Source organism: Nestor notabilis, unplaced genomic scaffold (assembly GCF_000696875.1).
Source record: "Nestor notabilis isolate BGI_N333 unplaced genomic scaffold, ASM69687v1 scaffold9150, whole genome shotgun sequence".
Lineage (NCBI taxonomy): Eukaryota > Metazoa > Chordata > Aves > Psittaciformes > Psittacidae > Nestor > Nestor notabilis.
Window position 1 is genome coordinate 35,301 of NW_009912425.1, and position 21,952 is coordinate 57,252.

The following is a 21,952-nucleotide window of genomic DNA, read 5'->3' on the forward strand; positions in this document are numbered from 1 at the left end:
GTAAGTCAGGAAAACCACAGATAAACTGATCTTGCAGGGAAGTTTAAGGAAATCATTGTGGCTAGCTTCATGAGAACCAGTGGAAGCCTAAGAGCTGCTGAGTATCTGAGCAAAGTTGGGGGGAGCAGTATACAGGTCAAAGCTCATATAATTTGAATGTCTATGATGTTTATACATCTTTATTTTTGTCATGGTTAATAAAAGAGTTGACAAAAGGAGGTCCAGAAGGTGTGCTGGGAATGTGTAAATGAAAGGATACGTCTTTTATAGAAATGCATCAAACAAACTATTCAGTTTGGGCAGTTGAATGACAGAATAATCTTATTTGACCAAATGCACTTTATTCTGTCTTTTATGCTCTGATTTATTCTCATTGTGTACTGTGAAGTCCTGCTTGGAGTGTCTGTTCTCAGCATAAAACTGTTTGTCAAATTTCTATTAAGCTGAAGGTGAAAAATTAATGAGCCATTCACTTCAGATATTTCAAAACTAATACTGCTATATTATTAATGCAGCAGAAAGTCAAAGATGTGGATATGTACGATTATGGTTCAGTGTTCAGTCAGTCTTTACTTTTCCATATTTTGTGGGGAACATCATTAAAAGAGTGTTTCATGTCATAGAAGGAATTATTTTAATGAATTTAACTTTTTGGACAGTTTTGTTCATAAACTTTTTATCAGATCTGGGTGGAGAGTGAGTTTATTAAATATTAAATATAAATATTGTTATCTGATTCTTACAGATAACAATTAGATTTTATATTCTCTCTAATTTTTCTCTGAATCTGGAATTTAAATAAAAATTCACAGAAAGTTAATTCTTACAGCACAAACCTTTTAGAGAAAAATTAATAGAAGTCTAATTGCATGATTATGAAGAAGGTGTGCCTAAAGCAGTATTCTTTTGACTAGAGAAGTATAACAATGTGACTTTCTTCTGTTTCATGTGCTTTGATTTTTCAGCCTTGACAAAAGTCATTGAAACAATGGTAAAGTTGTACTTCAACTCAGAATTGCATGGCATGTGGTACACAAGTATTGCTGTTAAATTCTCCCAGGAAAAGCTTTTCAGAAATCTCATTTTACTGGGATTACCAGTTGGTACTTGGTTACCAATACCAGTAAGTTAAGTGATAGAACACTGTGAAATGCTTGGTTATGAGTGTGTATCCCAGCCTGAGTAGTATGGAAACTGATGCTCAAAGTTTGTGCTTATCTTGAAAAAGAAAACACAAAACACAGTTGCTGCAAAAGTAGAAATGTGTTCCTATCTGTGTAGAAACTTTCTAAAGATTACCTCTTTTTGTGCTCCTAAAATTAACTTAATAATTGATCAGCATATTTTTCTTCTTCCATTCCAGCATGTTCTCTAGGGTCTTTCTTAAATTAATAGCAGTTTTAGGCCTGGCACAGTTAGATTATTAGATTCCATAGATAAAGAAATTCTTTTTCTTGGAAGATTTTCATGCTATAAAACTGAATTTCATTACAAGCAAAATGTTGTATTTAAATTATTCTCAAAGCATTTGTTCTGCTTGCAGATCCTGAAAACACTATGTGCTCCAAGGAGTTTGTCAACCAGCAGGGAATGAGCAAGCAGGAATCTCGCAAAATTCTTCCAATACAGTGGTTTCTTTATGAAGTTGCACTTCACTGTTTTGCACGTGGTACAGCAACAAGCCCATGAGTGTTTTTTGAATGATTCTATGATTCTATGATTGTGCTTCAACTGGTAGCCCTGGAAATCTCCAGATTTTTCAGTGTGTATTATGTTGTACTAGAGAGATTAGTCTTGCATCTTTTCTTTTTGAATCCTTATTATGATGCATGTAACTTTACTCAGCCTCTTAAACGATGTACACTTATGAGTACATCAACACAACATCAACAACAACTGATAAATATCTGGCAGATGGAAAGGAACTCTTACTTCTTTTTTTTTTTTTTTTTTTTTTCTCCAAGCATTTATTAATGTAAAATGCAATATGGCTTTTCTTATAAATCCTTCAGAAAGTTAAGTTACTAGAGAATCGTATAGATAAGGCCTGAAAAAGATGTCAAGAGGTTATCTAGTCTAGCAGCTTCCCTCAGGGAAGGAATCAACCATAACTACGTCATTCCCAACAGATGTTTGTTTAATATTTTCTTTAAAAAAATTCAGTTGTAGAGATTTTACTACCTGTCTACACGTTTCTTTTTTTAATTCCTTCTATTAGAAAGTTTTTCTTCCAAATAACTTAAATCTCCATTTCTATATTTTAAATATTTTTGGTTTTGTTGTTGCATGCACTCCATCTTATATCATGAAATGATTAATTTTTAAACATGGGAGATTTTCTCTGGCAAGTTGTTCTTGAAAGTGTACCTTTCACAGTTTGTTCAGGTGTGAAGTTCAATTTGTGGGTAAATGGAGAAAGGCAAGATACTTTTCATCTATAGCAGTTTGAGATTCATCACTCCTGCAATAGAGTCTGCAGATTGACAAGCAATGGGCAGAAAATAATGTCTGTTACACATCTCTGATGGACATTTCAGGATTCCTTTTGATTCCAGAAACAGACTCTCAAAGCTTGAGGAAGCTGATTTTACCATCAATTTAATCAAATAACAGCTTTGAGGGATGTTCAACCCTGCCCAACTTCAGTAAGATAAAATTTTTTCTAAATTATGTTTTGAACAAGTTTTGCCTTTCCACTTAAAGATGTCTAATTCTCTCAAAGTGAGCACTGATAATATTTCCACTGCGTGTAAAAGCTGAACAGTTTTTTTTCCATAATTAAATGGCGTAGCCTTGGTTGGTTTTTTGCATTATCATTAAGAAGTAAGATGTAAGAAGTCTCAGGCGGTTCTAGGACAAAAAGGAAAAAAAAAAAAGGATATGCATGAATTTTTTTATATTCTGTTTCAGTAATAATACTTCTCATAGTAATTTTATAAAAAATTATTAGAACATGTTCTGCTGATTTCTGATAGCTTTGTCATTGTAGTTACATGGAATGTAGAGGGTGCCTTTTGGTTGCGAAGAACTCCATGTCATCAGAAAATGTGGTAGTTGTTTCATAAAGGTCTCGGAGAGAGGCCTTGTATTCTGAATCCCTAGTTGGAAGTTTGGCAATTATTCAGTATGAGCAGGTGTATTGGAAGGTTTTTAGACTTTTGCAGGTTGATCTAGGACTGTTTTCTGCCCTGTGCTATGAACCTCCACTCCTTTTCTGTGGTAGGATTTTTGTCTGCAAGACAATTCTTGCTTTCCATTGAAAGAGATGATGCTTTTATTAGGCCAGATGATATAGTTGAGAAAAACAGATCAGCATGGTATCCTGAAGTGCTTCAGGGCATTTCCATGTGCAGAGTTTGCATTTTTTTTCTAGTTCTATTAGTTGGTCTCCCAAAATATCTAATTATCTCATCAAAAACCTTCCCATGCTTAAATGCTGGACAGTCATGTGAATGGAAACTGATGTTTTTTCAGTTAAAGGGAGATTTTAAAATATGTTTGAATCTTCTGATATTGTGAGTTTTGTGCTGTGGCTTCTGAAGAGCTTAAATCTGTAAATGAAGTATTTTGATGCTTTCTGATCTGTACCTCCTCCACTTGACATGTCTGTCTGTTCAGTACACTCTTATTCCAGACCTCCTTCAGCTGAGCCTTCAACCTTCCATCAGGGATACACCCCTGCATTATGTTAAAGTTACCTTAGCTGCATTGAACCCACTTCGAATCAATGAGGTGATCAGATTGTATTCTTTAAAAGGATTGAGGGCGGATATAAGAAAAAAAAATAATCAGGCTTTTTGGTATATGCAAGGAAGCACGTCTCATCAAGTTGCCAGTGTATCGTCAACGTGCAGTATCCTCTGTGGTATGTTTCTTGTCACAGTTCTCACGTAAGTTCGTTTGTGTGATAGCTCGCCTCTAGTTCTAGTACTAAGTAGCCCAACTTCTGCAGAATTTAAACATTATAGTATCCCTGGCAAATCTAACACCCTTATCAGTAGCAGCATCATCCAGTACAGACAGATACTTATACCTCATTTCAGGTTGCTTAAATGTCTGTAAGGCTCTGTTCAGTTCTTACTTGAATTTGAAAGTTACCATTAATAAGTAATTGGTTTCCACTGATTCCTTTAACTGTGCACCGATTGAATTTGTTGTGTTTAAGTCACATACCATCTAATGTTTTCTTTGACTCTTTGCCAGTTTCTTTCTTGTGAAACTATTCCCCAAAAACTATAATGTGTAATTTTGTGGCACATGTTCTTTAGGGATATATTTTATTTTTCCCAGTAAGGTAAGTACAAAGTAACAGCTGTCTATCTAAATAAGTTGTTTTAAGTTGTATTGTAGATACTTGGTTTTTTCGGTTGGTTTATGCAAAAGAAAAATCTTCTAATTTTCATTCATTAAATTGCTGTTTTCTTTCTATCTTTTAAGATGGAAGCTACCGACAAAATCGACTGAACCTCACAACATTGTTAGTACAACCAATTTCTGCAGTGCTTGCCAAAAAACTCGTTTCCTTACCTGAGGACACTGTCCAAAAAGATAGGTGTATACCCCTCCAATGGCCACCAGCAGGTAATGCTTTATAAACATATTTTTCTTCTATGAAATGTTGTTCTAGGACTCCAAATCCATTTTCAGTAACTGTATATAACTAAGAGGTACATCTGATTATGAGTATCTTTTGCTTTGCTGCTTTCTAGAAGAGGCTATGAACAACATGAAAATTAGATAAAATCTGACAGATAGAAGTGTTGGTTAAAAAAAAAGAGAGAGAGTCTTAGTATAAGGCATTAAACTCTAATTCTTAATATTTACTTTAAAAACCATCTATCTAGACACCATCACCAGGGAGACTTTGTTCTATAGTATGGTTTCTTCAGCCTCGTTTTACTACTAAGAATGTGATTTTGATATTAAGGCACCAATGGCTCTACTAAAGTTATTCTGTGTCTTTTTTATGCTTCCGGTGCAAAAATACTGTAATTCTAAACAATGGTGTGTCTTTCTGGGTTTCTTAATTTCTATCTGCTGTAGAATAAACAATGTATTATTGTCTGAACCTTCAGGCACCTTTTCCTCCAAGTTTTACCAGGAAAATGGTCATCATGATAAGAAAATACCTTGCACAGACCTGGATGTAACGAAATAATGCATTCAGAGTATCTCTTCAGAGATAATGCCATTAGCAAAGTCATACATATTATTGTTTGAACATACTTATTGCTGATGTAGGGGGGAAAAACTTAGAACACAGTCTTCCAGAAAAATTGCAATGTTTTAATGAAGTAACACTTTCTAGATAAGGTTCTAGATGAGATGTGTATTTAAAAAGTTATTCTGTCTCGATTTTCATTTTGAGCTAGTATATCTTTCACCAGAAGAAGAGTCAGAAAAAAAATTTATTTTATTATAACATCTGTTTAAGTTAATTGATTTGAATCAGTAGTCTTGGAAGGGGGTAGGCAAATTAAATTAGCCATTGTATCCCGTCCTAAATACGGTGATGATAACAGTAAAAGCACATTATAAAGGCAAGCAGTGTACTATCACATATGTGCTATATCACTTGTTCATTACTTTTGGAAAGTTATTTTGGAATAGAAGTACAATACAGCAAGTCATAAAAGAGGCTGATTAATTTTGACTTGCATTAGCATTTGTAGTTATACATACTAAAAAGGAAGGCAGAAAGACCTCGTGCTTCATGACTTACTCTGTTGTGGTTAGGCAGAACTATTGCTTTCCATGCATGGCTGACTAGATATTTTAAAGATTAATTGATCTTCCCTACAACCAGTAGACTATATAAACAAGAAAGGGTCATTTTGGAAGACACAGGTGGTTAACTGTTCCAGAAGGGATGCGTGAAGATTCCTAGTATTGTAGTTTTCAACAGCTGAAGTGCCTGAAGAAAAGGATGATCTTGGCATTCATTTTAGAATGATAAAAGGCTGCATTGTGTGTGTTTCTCAAGAAGCTTTGTGTAGAGGCTGCAGGACAGAAACACCTAAAGGATAGCTTATTCTGTTGTTTGGTTTTTTTCTGTGACACATGTGGCATGTCTATTTTATTACCCTGAGAAGGCAGGAATTCTGTGTGGTGGAAAATTTCATGAAAGAAAGAATATTCCAAGCTAGCAATCTAGTAAAAGCAAATTTGTGTCTGACTACTCTGGGTGAACACAATAGCTTGTGTCTTGAATTCATGTAAAGTTTCTGAACCACAGTAATTCCTTTTGAATTTATTTTAAAAAAATGTTAGTTTATTGAGCAAGTAGGGTCTATGATAAGAAGCCTTGCCTAATTCTGTAATGCATTATGATAGATTTTGCCTTGAAATCATGGTGAAACTATAGATGTTCTGGAGCATACAGTGTGCTGAGTGTTCAGTAGCAGCCTTAATAGAAGAGATAAAAGACTGGTCTTCTGATAAGAAATCTTGTGTAGCTATTTAATAATAATAACTAAAGAGAAAATGCTGAACAGAGCAATGTGTATGAGAACAGTGAAAGCTGAATTTTCAGTCTTTCTGTTGATTTGCACAAATGTAAAAGAGAAATCACTTCTGACGTAGAACTCATCACTTACCTGTCAAAAGTGGTGGACAAGCAATTCAGATGATTGGTTGGCTTAAAATTTTTTAGAATGAAATGATCATCATTCTCTCATCATTATGTTTCAAAAAGCTGAACAGCAGATTCATCAGTAATGATTAAATATTTATATATAGTTTTCTCACAGTGCCTCTTTTTTCCCTTAGCCTTGCAGTTTTCAAGAGACATAATGTGACAGAGGGAGTAGGAGGATATGGAGAGAAACATCTGAGGTATATTGAGGGCTTAGAACCTACAAAGCGAACAGTGGGAATTGAAGTTAATTATAAGTTTTGTGTTAGTTGAAGTTAGTAATTAGATTTGCTTTTTGTTTAGTATGGTGTGTCATTGATAATCCTCATTAATTTGAAATTCTGTGCTCCTGTGAACTTTTTCCACAAAATGGGCAATTAGAAGGAATTTAAGAGTGAAGTGTTATAGAGAGCTGTACACTTCCAAAGCTTTTTTTTTTTTTTTTTACAGAATATTACTAGTATATTTGCTAGAATGTTATGAAGACTGCTGTAAAACTAAAGCACACCTATAAACATAAATGAAGAAAGTCCTGCTGTGTTGCAGTAAACTCTTTGTTTAAATTACTTGCCAGTTGGTGGATTTCAGTCACATGCCAGTCATCCTTTTTCAGTGAATGTCTTGAGTATTTAAAGTAAATCTATCTAGTGGAATTTAATTTAAAAAGTTCGTTACTAATGACCATAGAGAATCATAGAATCATAGAATGGTTTGGGTTGGAAAGGACCTTAAGATCATCTAGTTCCAACCCGCTGCCATGGGCAGGGATGCATCATGCTAGGCCATGTCGCCCAAGGCTCTGTCCATCCTGGCCTTGAACTTTGCCAGGGATGGAGCATTTACCACTTCTTTGATGTTAAATGGAAAACCTCATAGCCTGGAAACCTGGTAGTTAAAAATATTAGTGATATATGTGTAATTTTCCTGTTCTTTAGGTGTCAGTTTTCATACTTAGACTAATCACATCTGAGAAAGACAGAAGATGAGAAAGATTGTCTGGATCAAACAAGATCATTAAGGGTACATGTTATTTCAGCATGTATCAGTAGAGTTAACATACACAGAACAAGATCCCATTTCTTATGAGTTCTTGATGACTTTTGCTGTGAACTAGGTGTAGGGTTTTTTTATTTTAACTTACAAGCTAGTAAACCCAAAGCATTAATATATAAGTATCTTGAATGCTATCAAACACTGAGAGAATAATAGAGCCAGGTATACTAAGACTCCCAGCATTCTGCTACAGGCAGCAAAATGACTCAGATCAAAATGCTTTTTAGGTAGAATCAGTTGATCTTTTGTAATCTTTTATTAGCTTACAAAATACAGTTATTGATCAATAATGAATAATCTTAATGACTGCAATGCAAAGCTTCATTGTAGCCTGCAAACAAATCCATTCCTCTACCAAAAAAGGTGAGAATGGAACAGATAAACATAAGTGACTGCTACTGAAAAGTCTTCTAGCATAACATAAAGAAGAATTTTTGTAAGATGTTGAACATGTATTTTATACCAGTCCATGCATCAGATGGTCATTATACTGAGTTTTATCGATAACTCTGATCATATGAAATTTGAATCTATGTGAAAGGAATAAGTGGAAGATTCTTTTAGTTTCCATATAACACGATCATTGTCCAAGGCAAATAAAGTTCTCTGCCAAGTGCTGCAGTAGTGCAAATGAAGCTTATCTTCTTTTCAGTCAGAGGAAGGGCACGGAAAGATAAAGGACATATATATCTTTTTATTAGGCTACAGCCTTGTTATATGTGTTTCTCCTTCGTAGTTTGCTACCTGTCAGAGGGAAGAAAGAATACTATATTTAATGAACTCTGGCTGTGCCATCATACACTATGCTATCAATATGCAAACAATTCCATAATTTCTAGGTATTTGCACTATGCTAAACATAAATCCAAGAAAACAAATAGAGAAAAATGACAGCATATTCTGTGGCAGTGCACATTATCATATCTACCAAATTTGAATTAATTGTACATAACAGTAGGAATATAACTATGTTCTTCAGATATTGCTTACTGACATTGTGAAGAAATGTGTATTAAATAGGGAAATCAGATGTAATACAGACATACTGAAAACAAACAATTATACTAATGCTCGTAGATTTTCTTTTTGAGATTGCTTTAAATTCTGTACTTTTTTTAAATATAAGTTCATGAAAAGAAGTAAGCATAAACAGTGTGAAGCATTTTTTATTAAATCTTCTCTCTACGAATACCTAAAGGCTCACAAGTTTTCCTACCAGAATTGTAACTGATCAAGGTGTATTTTCAGAATTCTGTCCTGTGCTGTTACTGGTTTTTTGTGTGTGTGTGATGCTTTGGTTTTGATTGCTGTAAAGCACATAAAGAATCTCTCAAAATAGTGTAAGATTATGAAATTCAACTATACAATATGAAGCATTCTCAAAATTCATAACTGTCTTTGACATTGTGACACATTTATTCTATATCTCAGTAGGCCATCCCAGTTTAAAGCCTCCTTAAAGGACTTTATTCTAGACATCACCTATTTTCAGAAGCTTTTTGTTTCAGTAGATTTAATGTTAGATTCCGTATTGTAGGTCAGAAAAGATTGCAAAAAGTTTATTCATTAAGCTGTTAAGATGGAGATGGGGCGTGAAGACTTGGGGCCTATGAATACCCATTTAAAAATGATGTTAGTAGGCAGCATAGTTGGTTAGTCAAATAGAAATCTAGTCAGGAAAAAAAATAGACTAGATTTCACAGAGACCGAATCTAGTTAGTGTATTGCATATACATATATAAAAGAAGAAAAAAAAAACCAAAACAGTAAAGGCTTTTTGTTATAGGGACATTGTCTAGGAGTTCTGACATATTCCTGCACAAATAATTTTATAATTCAACAATCCTCTACATTGTCACAGATTTAGTATTGATTTTTACATTTGGATTTTGATGGTGTCACATAATTTTTCAGAGATAATATATAAATTATTAAATATATACTGGTTTATAAGTTTGTTTTCACAAGTATGTAGTTACATTGCATGTAGGTTTTTCGGTATGTGAGTTATATTGTTATATAAATGCTTGTGACAGTTACATTTCTTCATTTAAAGTCCTATGAACTTAATTGAAAACTGATTCAAAATATAGGTAGATAAGGTTTTGCACTCAATTGACATGATGAAATACTGAGAACTAAATATATTTTTCCCACACCAGTAAGATTTCAAAAGCCCATTAACTAGGCAGTCTAATATGGAAGTAGTCAGTGGGAATTTACTCATTCTAGAAAACATCTGAGGAAAATTAAGCATTTGTTTCAAATGACAGCAAAATCTGCTGTTATATGTTTAATGTATACTTACCATATTGGTGTACTTAACGAGGTATTCCAAATGTTACGTGCCAGTCCATATTATTCTGTACAGTATCATCAACAGAATATAAGAAACCCATGACATATTTAATTATTTTTTTATATGCAAATACTTTATGGCTTTTTTGCATTCTACTGTTGGTTCTCGCTGCATCATCATGTTCTCTGGTATTTGATATTACTTTAAAGCCTCAGGTCTTGGGGCAAGTAACTTAGGAAAACCGTAGCTTTCATTATTAAAAAAAATTATCAGCTTTCAGGGTGCCTGAAAAGCTTGGTAGCGTGTGTGTTCAGAAAGTTAGCAGTTATTAGAACCTGGTGTAAGGTTTTTGAATAACTGGAACAAGAAGTCTGTTGAATGTAATTTTATCCTGACTACCTCAGCTGAATTAGTGCCCCCTAAGTAACATGGCCATGGATGTTTGATGATGTTTGAAAGCTTTACTTCAACTGTGATTTCAAGCTGATGGATTTTTATTCAGGTGTGGTTTATGTTTATTTCACCAGGAATTATATTCATGTTAAAAACTGGATTACTTAAAGTTATTCAATGTACCTTGTTTCTGTAATCTTCTGAAATAATTTCTGGTTTTATGATTCAAGAACTGCATTATCAAAATGCATGAATTTAGTTAGTACTTGATGCTTCTACACTGAGTTAAATGTGCATGTAGAGAAAGTTTTGTATATAAGTAGCAAAAATCTTGTCAAGTGAGTTCAAAAGCATCCCTAACGATGCTTTTTAAAATCCAGTACTGAAATGAATGTTCAGAAAACTGTCTCATTATAAGTGGTTAGTATGATCAGGATTCAAGAATTTAACCAATATATTAGAAAATGAGGTTCAAACCTATACTCCTGTATGTTAGTATGAGCTTAGGATAAGGTGAAAAAATATAAAAAAAGCATAACTCATTTTACAGGCCACAAGTAGTTTTTTGTTCATCTGAAGTTCTAAAATTGTCAAATTTATGGGAAATAACTGTGCATTTCTAAAAATAACTATGTAATTGTGAGAGGAGTAGGTAGTCAGTTGGTATAAGGCAGTTCACAGTTTCCAAGTCAAGAAATAAATAGATAAATAATACTTACAATAAATACTTCTACTTCAGAAGTAGCTTTTAGGTTACGTAAACTCAAAGTGTATCCTAAATAATGTTAAGCTGAAGTTTGCTCACAGTTTTCCAGAGAATACAGAAAAAAAGAAGGATGTCAAGATCTTTAAAATACAGCATTAGGAAGAGAGGTTTTTTGTCAGAACTGTTTAAAAGGGATTAAATTTCACTTCTGCTACATACTCCAAAGAGTACTTTCAGCCTTTTCATCTGGAGTACTAAGTCTTTAAGCCCAAGTCACTTTAAGCTGAGTGCTGTGCTACATGACTATTAACTTGAATATCTGATTCCAGAATATGTGTATTGCCAGAAGTTAGTTTTCCATTTCTTTATTGTCAGCTGAAGACTGGATAGCTGATGTTGATTAAAGAAAAACAGTTAAGTCAGTTGTCTTCAAAAGGGTTTATGTTATTTTTGTTTGAAATGGAGCCTAAAGGAACATGTATCGAAAGTGTTGTAGAGTTAGAAAAGGAAAGGAAATCAGTTTGGGCTTGAAATTCTTTTTTAAGCAAAGTAAATTGGCTCTAGATTGGTTGTAAGTGAGAAATAGCAGCAAGAACTAACTTGCATAGTATAGATTAAATTTAAACTGCTTGATCAACGTGGATGCTTTGATCTGTTTTCATGTGGTTTTAAAATACTGAAAAGAGACCATAGGTGACAGTATAGTGCTGGGAACCCTTTGGACTGATTTTTTTCCTTACTGACGTACTTTTTAAAAAAAATTTATAATAATATTGAGATTTATAGAACAAACACAATTCATCATCACATGGTTAATAAACCTTACAGTAACTTACATTAGAAGAGCAAAGTTAATTATAACTTGAACCCCAACATATGCATGACAGATCAAAATACAACCTCTCTGTGACTGATTATTGCAAAATAGGGAGGTGTGGGTTATTTTTAATTAATTGTGCTTGACTTGCATTTTCTTCACTGTTGCATTCTAACAAAACCAGAGTTATTATGTAGAGGACGCATCAGTTGATAACAGGTTTTATCTGAGTAGAAAGTAGAATAAATATTGCCAGTACTTTTTTCTTTTTTTTTTTTTTTTTTTTAACAAAGAAAGAATCTAGCAGTTGGTTTGCTTTTTTCAAATATCACTGAAGACTAGTAAATGAAAATACATTGGATTTTATTTTAGGAGAATTTTAAAGTAAGTTTCTCAGATGAAATACCAGCAAATGAACCTTGAAGAAAAGTATCATAGAGATGTGTTGTTTTTATTTTACACGTTGGGGTAAACTCTCACTTGCACATTCCTCACCATCTCGGGAAACAAAGCCAGGAAACAAACTGTTAGAAATACATCTTTGGGAGGATAATAGCCTGGGAGATAGAGACAAAATGATCCATGGAATATTTTAATTTTGGTCTGTGACAGTTGGAATATGGACATGGAAGGAATTCAGGCTCCAAGACACCTTTAAACCGAGGTCTGTTACGGGGGTGGTGCTGCACTCGATGTAAGAGGAACCTCCCTGAAGGTCGGGGATGACACAGTGGTTATTGTCAGACAATTGCTAGCATTTAAGTTTAAGCTGTTTAAGACATTTTGACTTTTCTCAGATAGAAGTTATGACCTTTCAGATGAGATGAATTTTAATATTGCGTATTATAATGCAAACGAAACATTTTAAAGGTATCAGCAGCTCCGTGTAGTTAGTTGTTTTGCTTCCATTGCCAAAAACTGCAGGAGTTAGCATGGTTAGTGTGTCTGTCCTACCTGAGGGACAGAGGGAATGACAGTGATTTTCAGCAAAGGACAGTTAATTTTTTTTAAGCTATATTAACTCAAACATTTACTTCTCTGTGGCTTTATGCTGCACTGCAGTCTCAACTGGCATAGTAATACTGGCTAGTCCTGTACATTTTAGTAGGTTTGGGAACTTTACTGCCTTTGTATTTACACCATTTCCTCGGCTGATACCAGCTAAACCAAAATAATCCCTGTCTTCTGTTGGCATAAGTTCACAAATATATAACCAAAGGCTATGCTGGCAAAGTGGTAAGTAATGCAGAGGTCTAACTTTTCCCATCTGATTTAGCATAGGGGATTTTCACCAGAAGAATGGTGTCATATAAATCAGGTATAATTTCGTGAATGTTACTGGAAGATTGACCTGGGTGAAGAATTAGGTGGGGAAAAAAAAACCTATAAAGGAAATATTTATTGATGAATTGAATGATCTTTTAACTCAAGGAGTAGAGATCTCTTTTGAGATTCCAGCTTTGAACCCCACTGCTAATATGGGACTAAGAAAATGTCTTTTTTATTTTGTTTTCTTGGGGTTTTCTTTGTTTGTTTGTTTGTGATTTTTTGTTGTTGGTTAGGTGGGTTTTTGATTTGTTTTGGGATTTATTTTTTTTTTTAACCTGTGGGGAATTTATATCTGCATCCTGTTGATTACTTGGCTGGATAAACAAGTTTAACATTCTATTTTTCTTTTTTTCTTTTTTCTTTTTGTCTTATAACAGGAAAAAAAATCAGCCTAAATATTCAGTCAGTCACAACTTACAAGACAATTTCTAATGTTATTGGATATTTAAAAGGAGCTGTATTTCCTGGTAAGTAGCTCTTTAGCACTTGTATCAGTCATAGTGGGATCAGGATTCTGTTTTGGCAGATAGTGCGCTAATACAGAAGGAGGAGAGAGTGTTTGTTGCAGTCAGTTTGCGATTTGATTTATAATAAAACATAAGGTTTAAACAGAGAATGACCTCAATGGGATATTATAGACAGATATATAGTAAGCATATTTTTACACAAAAAGCAGGAATAGAGAGCATCAGTATTTTATACCAGGTACCTACATTGGTGGTTTTAATTTTAGGGTGTACTTTATTACATTATTCAAATTAATATGCAAGCTGTCTGTACGTCTTTTGAAAAGGTTTTATGGGTTTGGGGTTTTTTTTTTTTTTCTAATATTAGCAGAATTTTGAGAGAAATAAAGTTCTATGCTTCAAGTCCAGAACATCCCTACGTAATTCAAGTGTCTCACTGAAACCAAGGTGTAGGGCAGCGTGATCTCTGGCTTAGTCAGATTAGATTTTTAGTTAAGAATCCAATATCAAATGTGATTATAGTGTACAAAAATCTGTGACTATGCTCTTAATCACTCTTGCTGGAGCTTTATTTTGTGTTACAATCATGCCTTATACTAGTTTTACATGAGTCTATGAATTATAATTACTGTTCTGTACATCAATGAATTAAGATTCTAAGTGCAACTGTGGCATAAACCACGAATCTCGTCCCTCCTTTGATGCTGTATGTAGATACTACGATAATCAGGACATCATAGGAAAGAAGACTATTTTGAGCTTAATTTGTCTGCAAGTGAATTTGCCTAGAAGTTGAAGGGTTTCTGCAACGTGAAATACCGTTGCTGGCTACTTCCATAGTGCAAAAGGCCAAACCAATTTCTAATGTACAGGTGGCATCATCATCAAAAGATCATCACATTTGTCTTGATTAATGCTTTTTTATTAGGTTCAGAAGAAATGTTGCAAATTTGTCTAGAGTCCCTTAGGAGGTGAGCTAGTCACTTCGTATTTAAGTGATGGAACAAAGGAGGTGGGGAGGATTTAAGCTTATTCCTGTTAGAAAAAATAATGACTTAGTGTTGTATGTGCTGAATGCTGTGCTTTTCACCAGAACAATTGAAGAAAACACAAAAAACCTCACAAAAAAACCCACAAAAAAAAAACAAACAAAAAAAAAGAAAACAATTAGCACAGTGAATTTAATTTCAATAAAGGATTTCATTTCCTTCATGAATGTGAAGTTACAAGTCTACTATTGCTAATGTCTTCTAAATAGCAATCATGGAATTTGAAAAGTAGGAACTTCCATATTTAGACATACCATGTACTGAATTGTGAAAAGAAGCAAGACAAATAAAAGGCTTTAGTTTCTGTTTGATAAATTCTTTATCTTCTCTGTGCCTAAAACTTTCATCTTATTATTGCATTATTAATAAGATGTTACCATAAAGGTATGTCAGTATATGGTTGAATTTAAGAAGTAAAGGATATATAATGAAGTGAAGTCAATAGCACTCCCAGATGCCAACAGTTTATACCATAAATGTCTTGCTGCACAAGGGCCATAGCAACTGACTTCTAATGTAGGCCCAAGTTAAACACTTAATCACAATGGATAACATTTTGTACAGAATCAATGTTAAACCTTCATTTGTTCTGCTCCTCGTCCTGGTTCATGCTGTAGCCATGCCTTCTCAACTGATTAGAGTACTTACTGTTTGCCTGTCATTAATTCTCTGACATTTTGATGTGGTTTTCCTGGTTTCATACACCTGAAATAGTCACCTTTATGTTCCCAGAAATGTGTAAAAAAAGCAAAATTTATCTGTAGCACTTAATGAGAGACTGCAAAGCATTGTCAAGGGTGGATTTTTAATTTGTTTGTTTTTCGATTAAAGGCCTCCTAACGCACACACAAACACATCTGTGTAATAGTGATCTTATTTGACATTTGAGCATCTGGAATGCAACCAAGATATTAAAAGCAGAGGAAATGTGATAGTTGGTAGCCTTTTAAACCCTGAAAAACTTAATACTGATTTTGTAGCTCTATTGTACATGGTTGAAAATGAGATGTGTAACAAGAGAAGACAGTATAAAGTCACTCTTTTTTAATGATAAATCCCTGTTGTCCAGCTCATCACTACCCTGAATACTATCCCATCTTATCACATTCACAAGTATCTGGTGGATATTTTTTTCTCTAGTCCATCCTTTCTCTTTTATTACCATGTGATCGCTTTCTCCACGTGCTTCAGCAAATGATTATGAGAAAGGACAGCTGCTCTCTCTGTAAGCATGACCATCCTTTCTCCTATGCTTTTCCTATAGTCATTTGCTTCAGGGTATTGCCTCTATTCAAAAGGGAGAGATGTGCAAAGATGATGAATTTCAAAGGAGGCACCAGCTGTTATTTTTTACCCTTGTTCATTCAGCTTGCATCTCCCACAGTAAATTGCTGCTTGTAGCTTTCTTCTCCATCAAAATGCCCTATACTATTTTACATAAGGTCTCTTTCCACTCCCCTTCACATATGTTGTTCACAGACTGAACAGAGATTAAAATACAGGGCAAGTATTGATCCTGTCTGCTTACCCTATGTTAGTGGCACTTCCTCTGACAACCTAGAAGGCCATTCATTTCTGTTCCCAATTCCTAACGTTAAGTTGAAGTATTTATGACTTTTCACTATCTGTGCAACCTATAATTAAAGTCTCATGACATAACACACAGGTTGCAAAATTCTATGTTGTAGATTGCATTTTGTTACATTAAATTATTATGTACACTTAGATTTGCATTTTGCATTTCTGCTTTTAGAAAGAAATTTTCATTTACATGCCTATTCACTCCCCAAGCAGTTAAGTGAAGATGCTGTTTCATAGGTATATAACAGATACCGTGTTTATAAAACATTTTTGATTCCTTATAAAGCAACATCTCCATGAATTTTATCGAACAAAACAGGTAGAAGTTGAGTTTGATTGAGAATGGTCTTACAATCGAAGTGTTCATTAGTGTTCTGTTAAAAATCTTTCCAGGCAGCAGTCACTGCAAAAAACACTGGGGAGAAGATACTTAATTTTATAAGCAAATATAAACCACAGGCATTTTCCCATCTATGTGTTGCTACATTCCAGTGTGCTGACAACAGTGAAGAATGAATCCCCTTGGATAAAGAAAGAAAACTAAAAATTTTTTGCACTTTTGAAACCCAAATGATGCTTGGAGATTCTTGTGGATCTGGCATCATATGATAACTATTCTTCTGTTCTCTATCGGTATCCTGAAATATGGAAGGAACACCTGTAGAAATCTAAATCTGGACCAGAAAGAGACTTTAGTAAATACTAGAACACAACCAGGAAGCAGTCCTTCAAAGTGGCTTCAGTTTTGAGTTCGTCTTACACAGAAGATCCAATAAGTCATTCAGTATAACTCTGCTTTGACTTCTTGACACGCGTCAGTCACACTAGTCATTCATGTTGTTTCCCACATCATCCTTTTGGAATAAAATGAGGTTCTTTACACTTGTTAGTGATTGGATTATATATTATGCTTTGAGAGATTAAGTTTTCATTTAATTTCTCTGGAAAAAAAAAAAATGTGAATTTATTTTCTGGATAACCATAGGCATGTTCTTTATTTCAGGTTGAAACTTCTTGCTTTTCATTTTATAAAATAGTTTCCTCCAGTATCATCAAAGTTGCTAGGTCTGATTTATCGTTTCTGTTTCATTCATTATATCTATTCCTCTGTCATGTTTCCTCTCTAAACCTTCAGTCCAGGTCTTTTCAATGTCTCCTTACATGGAAGTCTAAGTCCTGATATATAACCCTTCTGGTTACCAGCTTCTCAACTGCTGTTTCTGCAATGTCTTTTTTGAGATAGGGTGGTGAGCACTGAACACAGTCTTCCAGGTGAGGGAGTACTAATACTTTGTGTATTTTCTCTATGTTTCCCATTGTACTACCACACCTTTTCTTTTCTTTTTTGGATGCTAATATGTATTGAAGATAGAGTTTCCTGCTTATTCATTTGTGATTTTTTTGTAACACTCTAATGTGAGCTTGGGACTTTCTTAGATTATCAATATGAAGAAGTCCTGGCTGTAAAAATGGTATATATCAGATTTATAAGAAGGGAGAGTAATAAGCAACAATGAGGGCAAGGACACAGGGATTAAATTAGGGAAGTATATACATGTATTTAATTACTAGTATATTTTTAACTAGTATTCACAGTTTTATCTATTTACAGTGTATGATTGTCTTGCACATGATCATGTAATTTTTTGTTGACAGCATTGTGTTGTGTTAATGACGTTACAGACTAAAACAGTTAATCTTTAGGTTTTTTAAAAATCCTTTTAATGCTAGTATCTAGGAGAAGTAAGATTCTCTCGTCTGTCCCTTTTTTTGCATTTCAGACAGATACGTCATAATTGGTAGTCATCACAACAGTTTGAATTCTTATAGTGGACAAGAATGGGCCAGTAGCACTGCTATCATCACAGCATTTATACAAGCCTTGACACTGAAGGTTAAGAAAGGCTGGAGACCTGACCGGACCATTGTTTTCTGCTCGTGGGGAGGAACGTCATTTGGCAACATTGGTTCATATGAATGGGCAGAGGTAAAATAGTTTTAGAAAGACTCGTTGCAATACAGATTACTTGTATTGAAAGCACAAAAACATGATGAAATTACCACATAGAAATTATGGTTCATTAACTGGCATGTGATATCTTTCTGTGTACCTTCATGAGCTCCAGAGCAAATGCAGTGAAAGAATCTGTAGAGGCAGTTCCTGTGGAATGGAGCATATGATAATGAGTGGCAAGTTTCTACAGCTATCAGTGTTGCTATTACAGCACCTTTGGGAGCTCATTCCCCTCCCTAATTCAGCAGGGGACTGTAAAAAAGGGCATTGCCAAAGTTTGGAGGAGAGAGAGGGGAAACCTCAAAAAAAGACCTAGGCCCAGAAATAGCTTAGAGGGCTTTTTCTCCTTCTTCAGGGTTCAACAGTTACTAATTTTTAATTGATAGGCTTATCTAGTAAAAGTGCAGGTATAGATAATGATGGTGTGGGGAGAACTGAGTCAGGACCACACTGAATGAAGAGAACTGTACTATGGTTTACATTAATCACATAAGCATTACAGTATTTCCATGTCTTGTGCTGATTCACTTTTCAAATATTTGTGCTAAGGAGGTAGATACAATCTGACACAGACAATTCCTTGGGCTCTTTCTTTCAACAGAATAGAAACCAGCTTATTGAAAGAAAATATCTCATCGGTGGTGTTGATCATACAGTGGACATCCGTTAATAAATTAAAAGAATAGCTAGCAGAGAAGTTCATGGCTACTGAATTAAAACAGTAGATAAGATGAAGAATTAATTGCTTTTTAGCATGCGTGAGAAGCAGCTAGCTCTCATTGAAGTTTCATGCTTCCAACATGATTATTCTTCAAAACAAGAGGGGTGAAAAAATCAAATTGAAAAGATCCAGGCTGGAAGCAAAATTTGTTTAGTTCCACTTCAAGTCAGCTTTACATCAGATGTAATTGCGTTACACCCCTTCTGTTCAATATAAAGAGCTGCTTCACGCAAAGAGTAACTCATTACTGAGAAGGCTAAGGGGATCTTTTTAAAAAAGAGATAATAATTGAAACAGTTTGTAAATGCTATTTTTTGTAGTCTAAAAAACCACTAAAATGAAAACACTGGGAAGGTTATGCAGTTCAGATCTGGATTTGATCTCTAAAAATTTGAGAGCATGTAACTGTTGATAATGATTACTTTTGAAGTTTGTCTTCTGTCTGGCAGAAGTTTAAAAGGCCATCATGTTGTTTCACAGTATGTAATGTTTTCAGTTTTGGCCTTACACGAATAGTCATTTTTAATTCCTCTCAGGCCTATTTGCATTCTGTTAAGATGATGTGTGAAATGGAATTATAACTTATGCTATATAGAGAAATAACATTAAGATATCCTTTGAAGTTCTTAACGGTATATTGTAAGAAGTAGTAGTTAAGTAATACCTAGGGAATCTCAGAGTACAAAAACATAGGGTGCAGTTTTTCCCTAAAAGGAACTGAAAGAACAAAACAAGTCTTAATTATAATGATGCATAATAATAACCATTGCTCTGCTTTTATTGTAGGATCTTAAGAGAGTTCTTCAAAGAAATGTTGTTGCTTACGTTAGCCTCCATAATCCAGTCAGAGGCAACTCAACTTTACACCCTGTTGCATCCCCTTCTCTTCAGCAACTGGCAGCAGAGGTTAGAAATAAAATATTTTTTTTCACGTTGTTTATGAGATTACATGGTTAACCCTTTTGATGCCAATTGGGTATAGATAACTGTAGGTGGAGTTTGTTTTTGTTAAGCATTTTAAACTCACAAATACATATGAACTGGTTCTACTTCATTAGCATATGAATGTTATTTAAAAGACTACAATGTGCATTAAGAGGTTGGAAAGAATAACTTACTTCAACAGCTCATTATACCAAAATTCTACATACTTGCATGCCCTATAACTTTTTCACCTTTTGGCAGCTTTAAAGTAACTTTTTTTATTCTTCAGCGCAAAGCACATTTTTCTCTTCCTAATCTGATCTTTCCATTCTGTTTGTCAATTTGCATTTAAACTTGTATATTTACCAGATGTAAAATGACACACAGGGAGAGTATTACTCTTACTATACTAAATACTGTTTAAATTATGTCAGGTTCAGCACTCAGCTAAGTCTTTGTAACTAGTCTACAGTCAGAAATGCAAAATCATTTCTTTTCAGGGTTTTATTTGTAGAAAATTATTTATAGTGTTTCATATACGTGAGTCTACAGGTGTTACAGATATGTCAATTAAAACCTTATTACTAGCTCCTGTATTTTAAAAAAAAAAAAAAAAGTATTCTGATAGGTTGCTAGCCTTTTCCTAACCTAATAGTACGTGCAGTCCTATCTTCATGAAAACAGGTATTTGCCATCTAAAGGAATAAATTTATTACATTAGGTTCTTGAACCATTTTTTTTCCTCATTTTGTTTTTTTGACTTCACAATATGATCCATGGCAGTGACCTGAAAACTGTAAGATGTCTGGAGCTGTGCAGCAGACACTTTCTTGATTATCTGTTTATCACTTTCTTAAGATTTGATTCTTTTATTCTAATAAGCACTGTATTAGTACAAGCGTTGAAGTCAGGACCTCTATTTTGGAAAGAAAGCAAAGGAAATCTCTTTTTCACTTCTACTTTATTTAGGTGTTCCATTTGACTGTGATGTTGTGATATTTTGTAATTCTTGTTGTAATAGCAAATGTATCCTGTCCCGTAGTACAGATACAGCATCTCTTAGATGTCCTGCCTTCCCCCAGTTAATTGGTTTACAGTCAGTAAAACATGACTAGAACTTTATCTGTTTTTCTTCCAGTAAACACTCTCCATTTCCTCTCTGATTCTTCAGTGGCTAAGGCTTTGTTGTTGAGACTGCATCTATTGTTTACTGTCTGAAGCCCCATCTTTTAGATGGGACAAAATGAATGCGAGATAATCTGTATAGTTCGTTGAGGGTTTTTTTGTAGGATAATATTGTTTGTAATTAATGCAACAGTCATGCAGTTTGTGAAGTTAAAAATATTTGTAGGAATTATTGCTTCCGAATGCTGGCTAGATTTCTGAATACATCAGGTATATTGACAGTGATGGAACAGCCAAGCACAGATCTTCGTTTGTTCCCAGGGGTACTCCCAATTTGCCGTGTCCCTAGGAGATTTTCTCTGGAAGACTGATCTACTTATAAAGAATGTTGATTCTACTTCCACCACTTGCCAAGAAAACAGTGTAATTACAGATTACCTCAAAATTATTATAAAGGGTAAGATGTCACTTTCTTATCTCATCTTGAAGAAATTGTGAGTCCATTCACATGAGATTCTTGTTAACAGATGCAGGTAGCAAAGAAGTGCTTAAAAAATCTAGTGAGACACAAGGATCATTTGAATTTGTAAGAATAATTTGCTAAAATGAGGTTTGTTAAAATAAAAAAAGAAGGTGAAATGGAAATTTAGAATAAATAAAAAATGAAAAGGGAAAATAGCCAATCTTGCTTAGTTAGATAGAAACTTTCCGTACTTTGTGGATACATGGAAGATACTGTCCTGTACTTTTGGATTCAGTGATAAAAGTCATACACCCATTTTTAGATCACGATAAAAGAGACTGGCTCAAATTATTTTTTTTTTTTTCCCGTTTTTTAAA

At 34.2% G+C, this 21,952-nt stretch overlaps 1 protein-coding gene across 1 annotated transcript in view; it reads left to right on the forward strand.

Annotated features, from left to right (window-relative positions):
• Positions 1 to 965: 965 nt before the first annotated feature.
• LOC104409497 (inactive N-acetylated-alpha-linked acidic dipeptidase-like protein 2) overlaps positions 966 to 21,952 on the forward strand; it is a gene marked incomplete at both ends in the record, with an annotated part of 66,000 nt that continues 45,013 nt past the window's right edge. Inside the window, 6 exons of the mRNA XM_010019384.1 lie at positions 966 to 1,103; positions 1,544 to 1,669; positions 4,438 to 4,581; positions 13,609 to 13,698; positions 18,110 to 18,315; positions 19,850 to 19,969. Coding sequence (XP_010017686.1) covers positions 966 to 1,103; positions 1,544 to 1,669; positions 4,438 to 4,581; positions 13,609 to 13,698; positions 18,110 to 18,315; positions 19,850 to 19,969 — 824 coding nt within the window. The remainder of the gene's footprint in view (positions 1,104 to 1,543; positions 1,670 to 4,437; positions 4,582 to 13,608; positions 13,699 to 18,109; positions 18,316 to 19,849; positions 19,970 to 21,952) is intronic.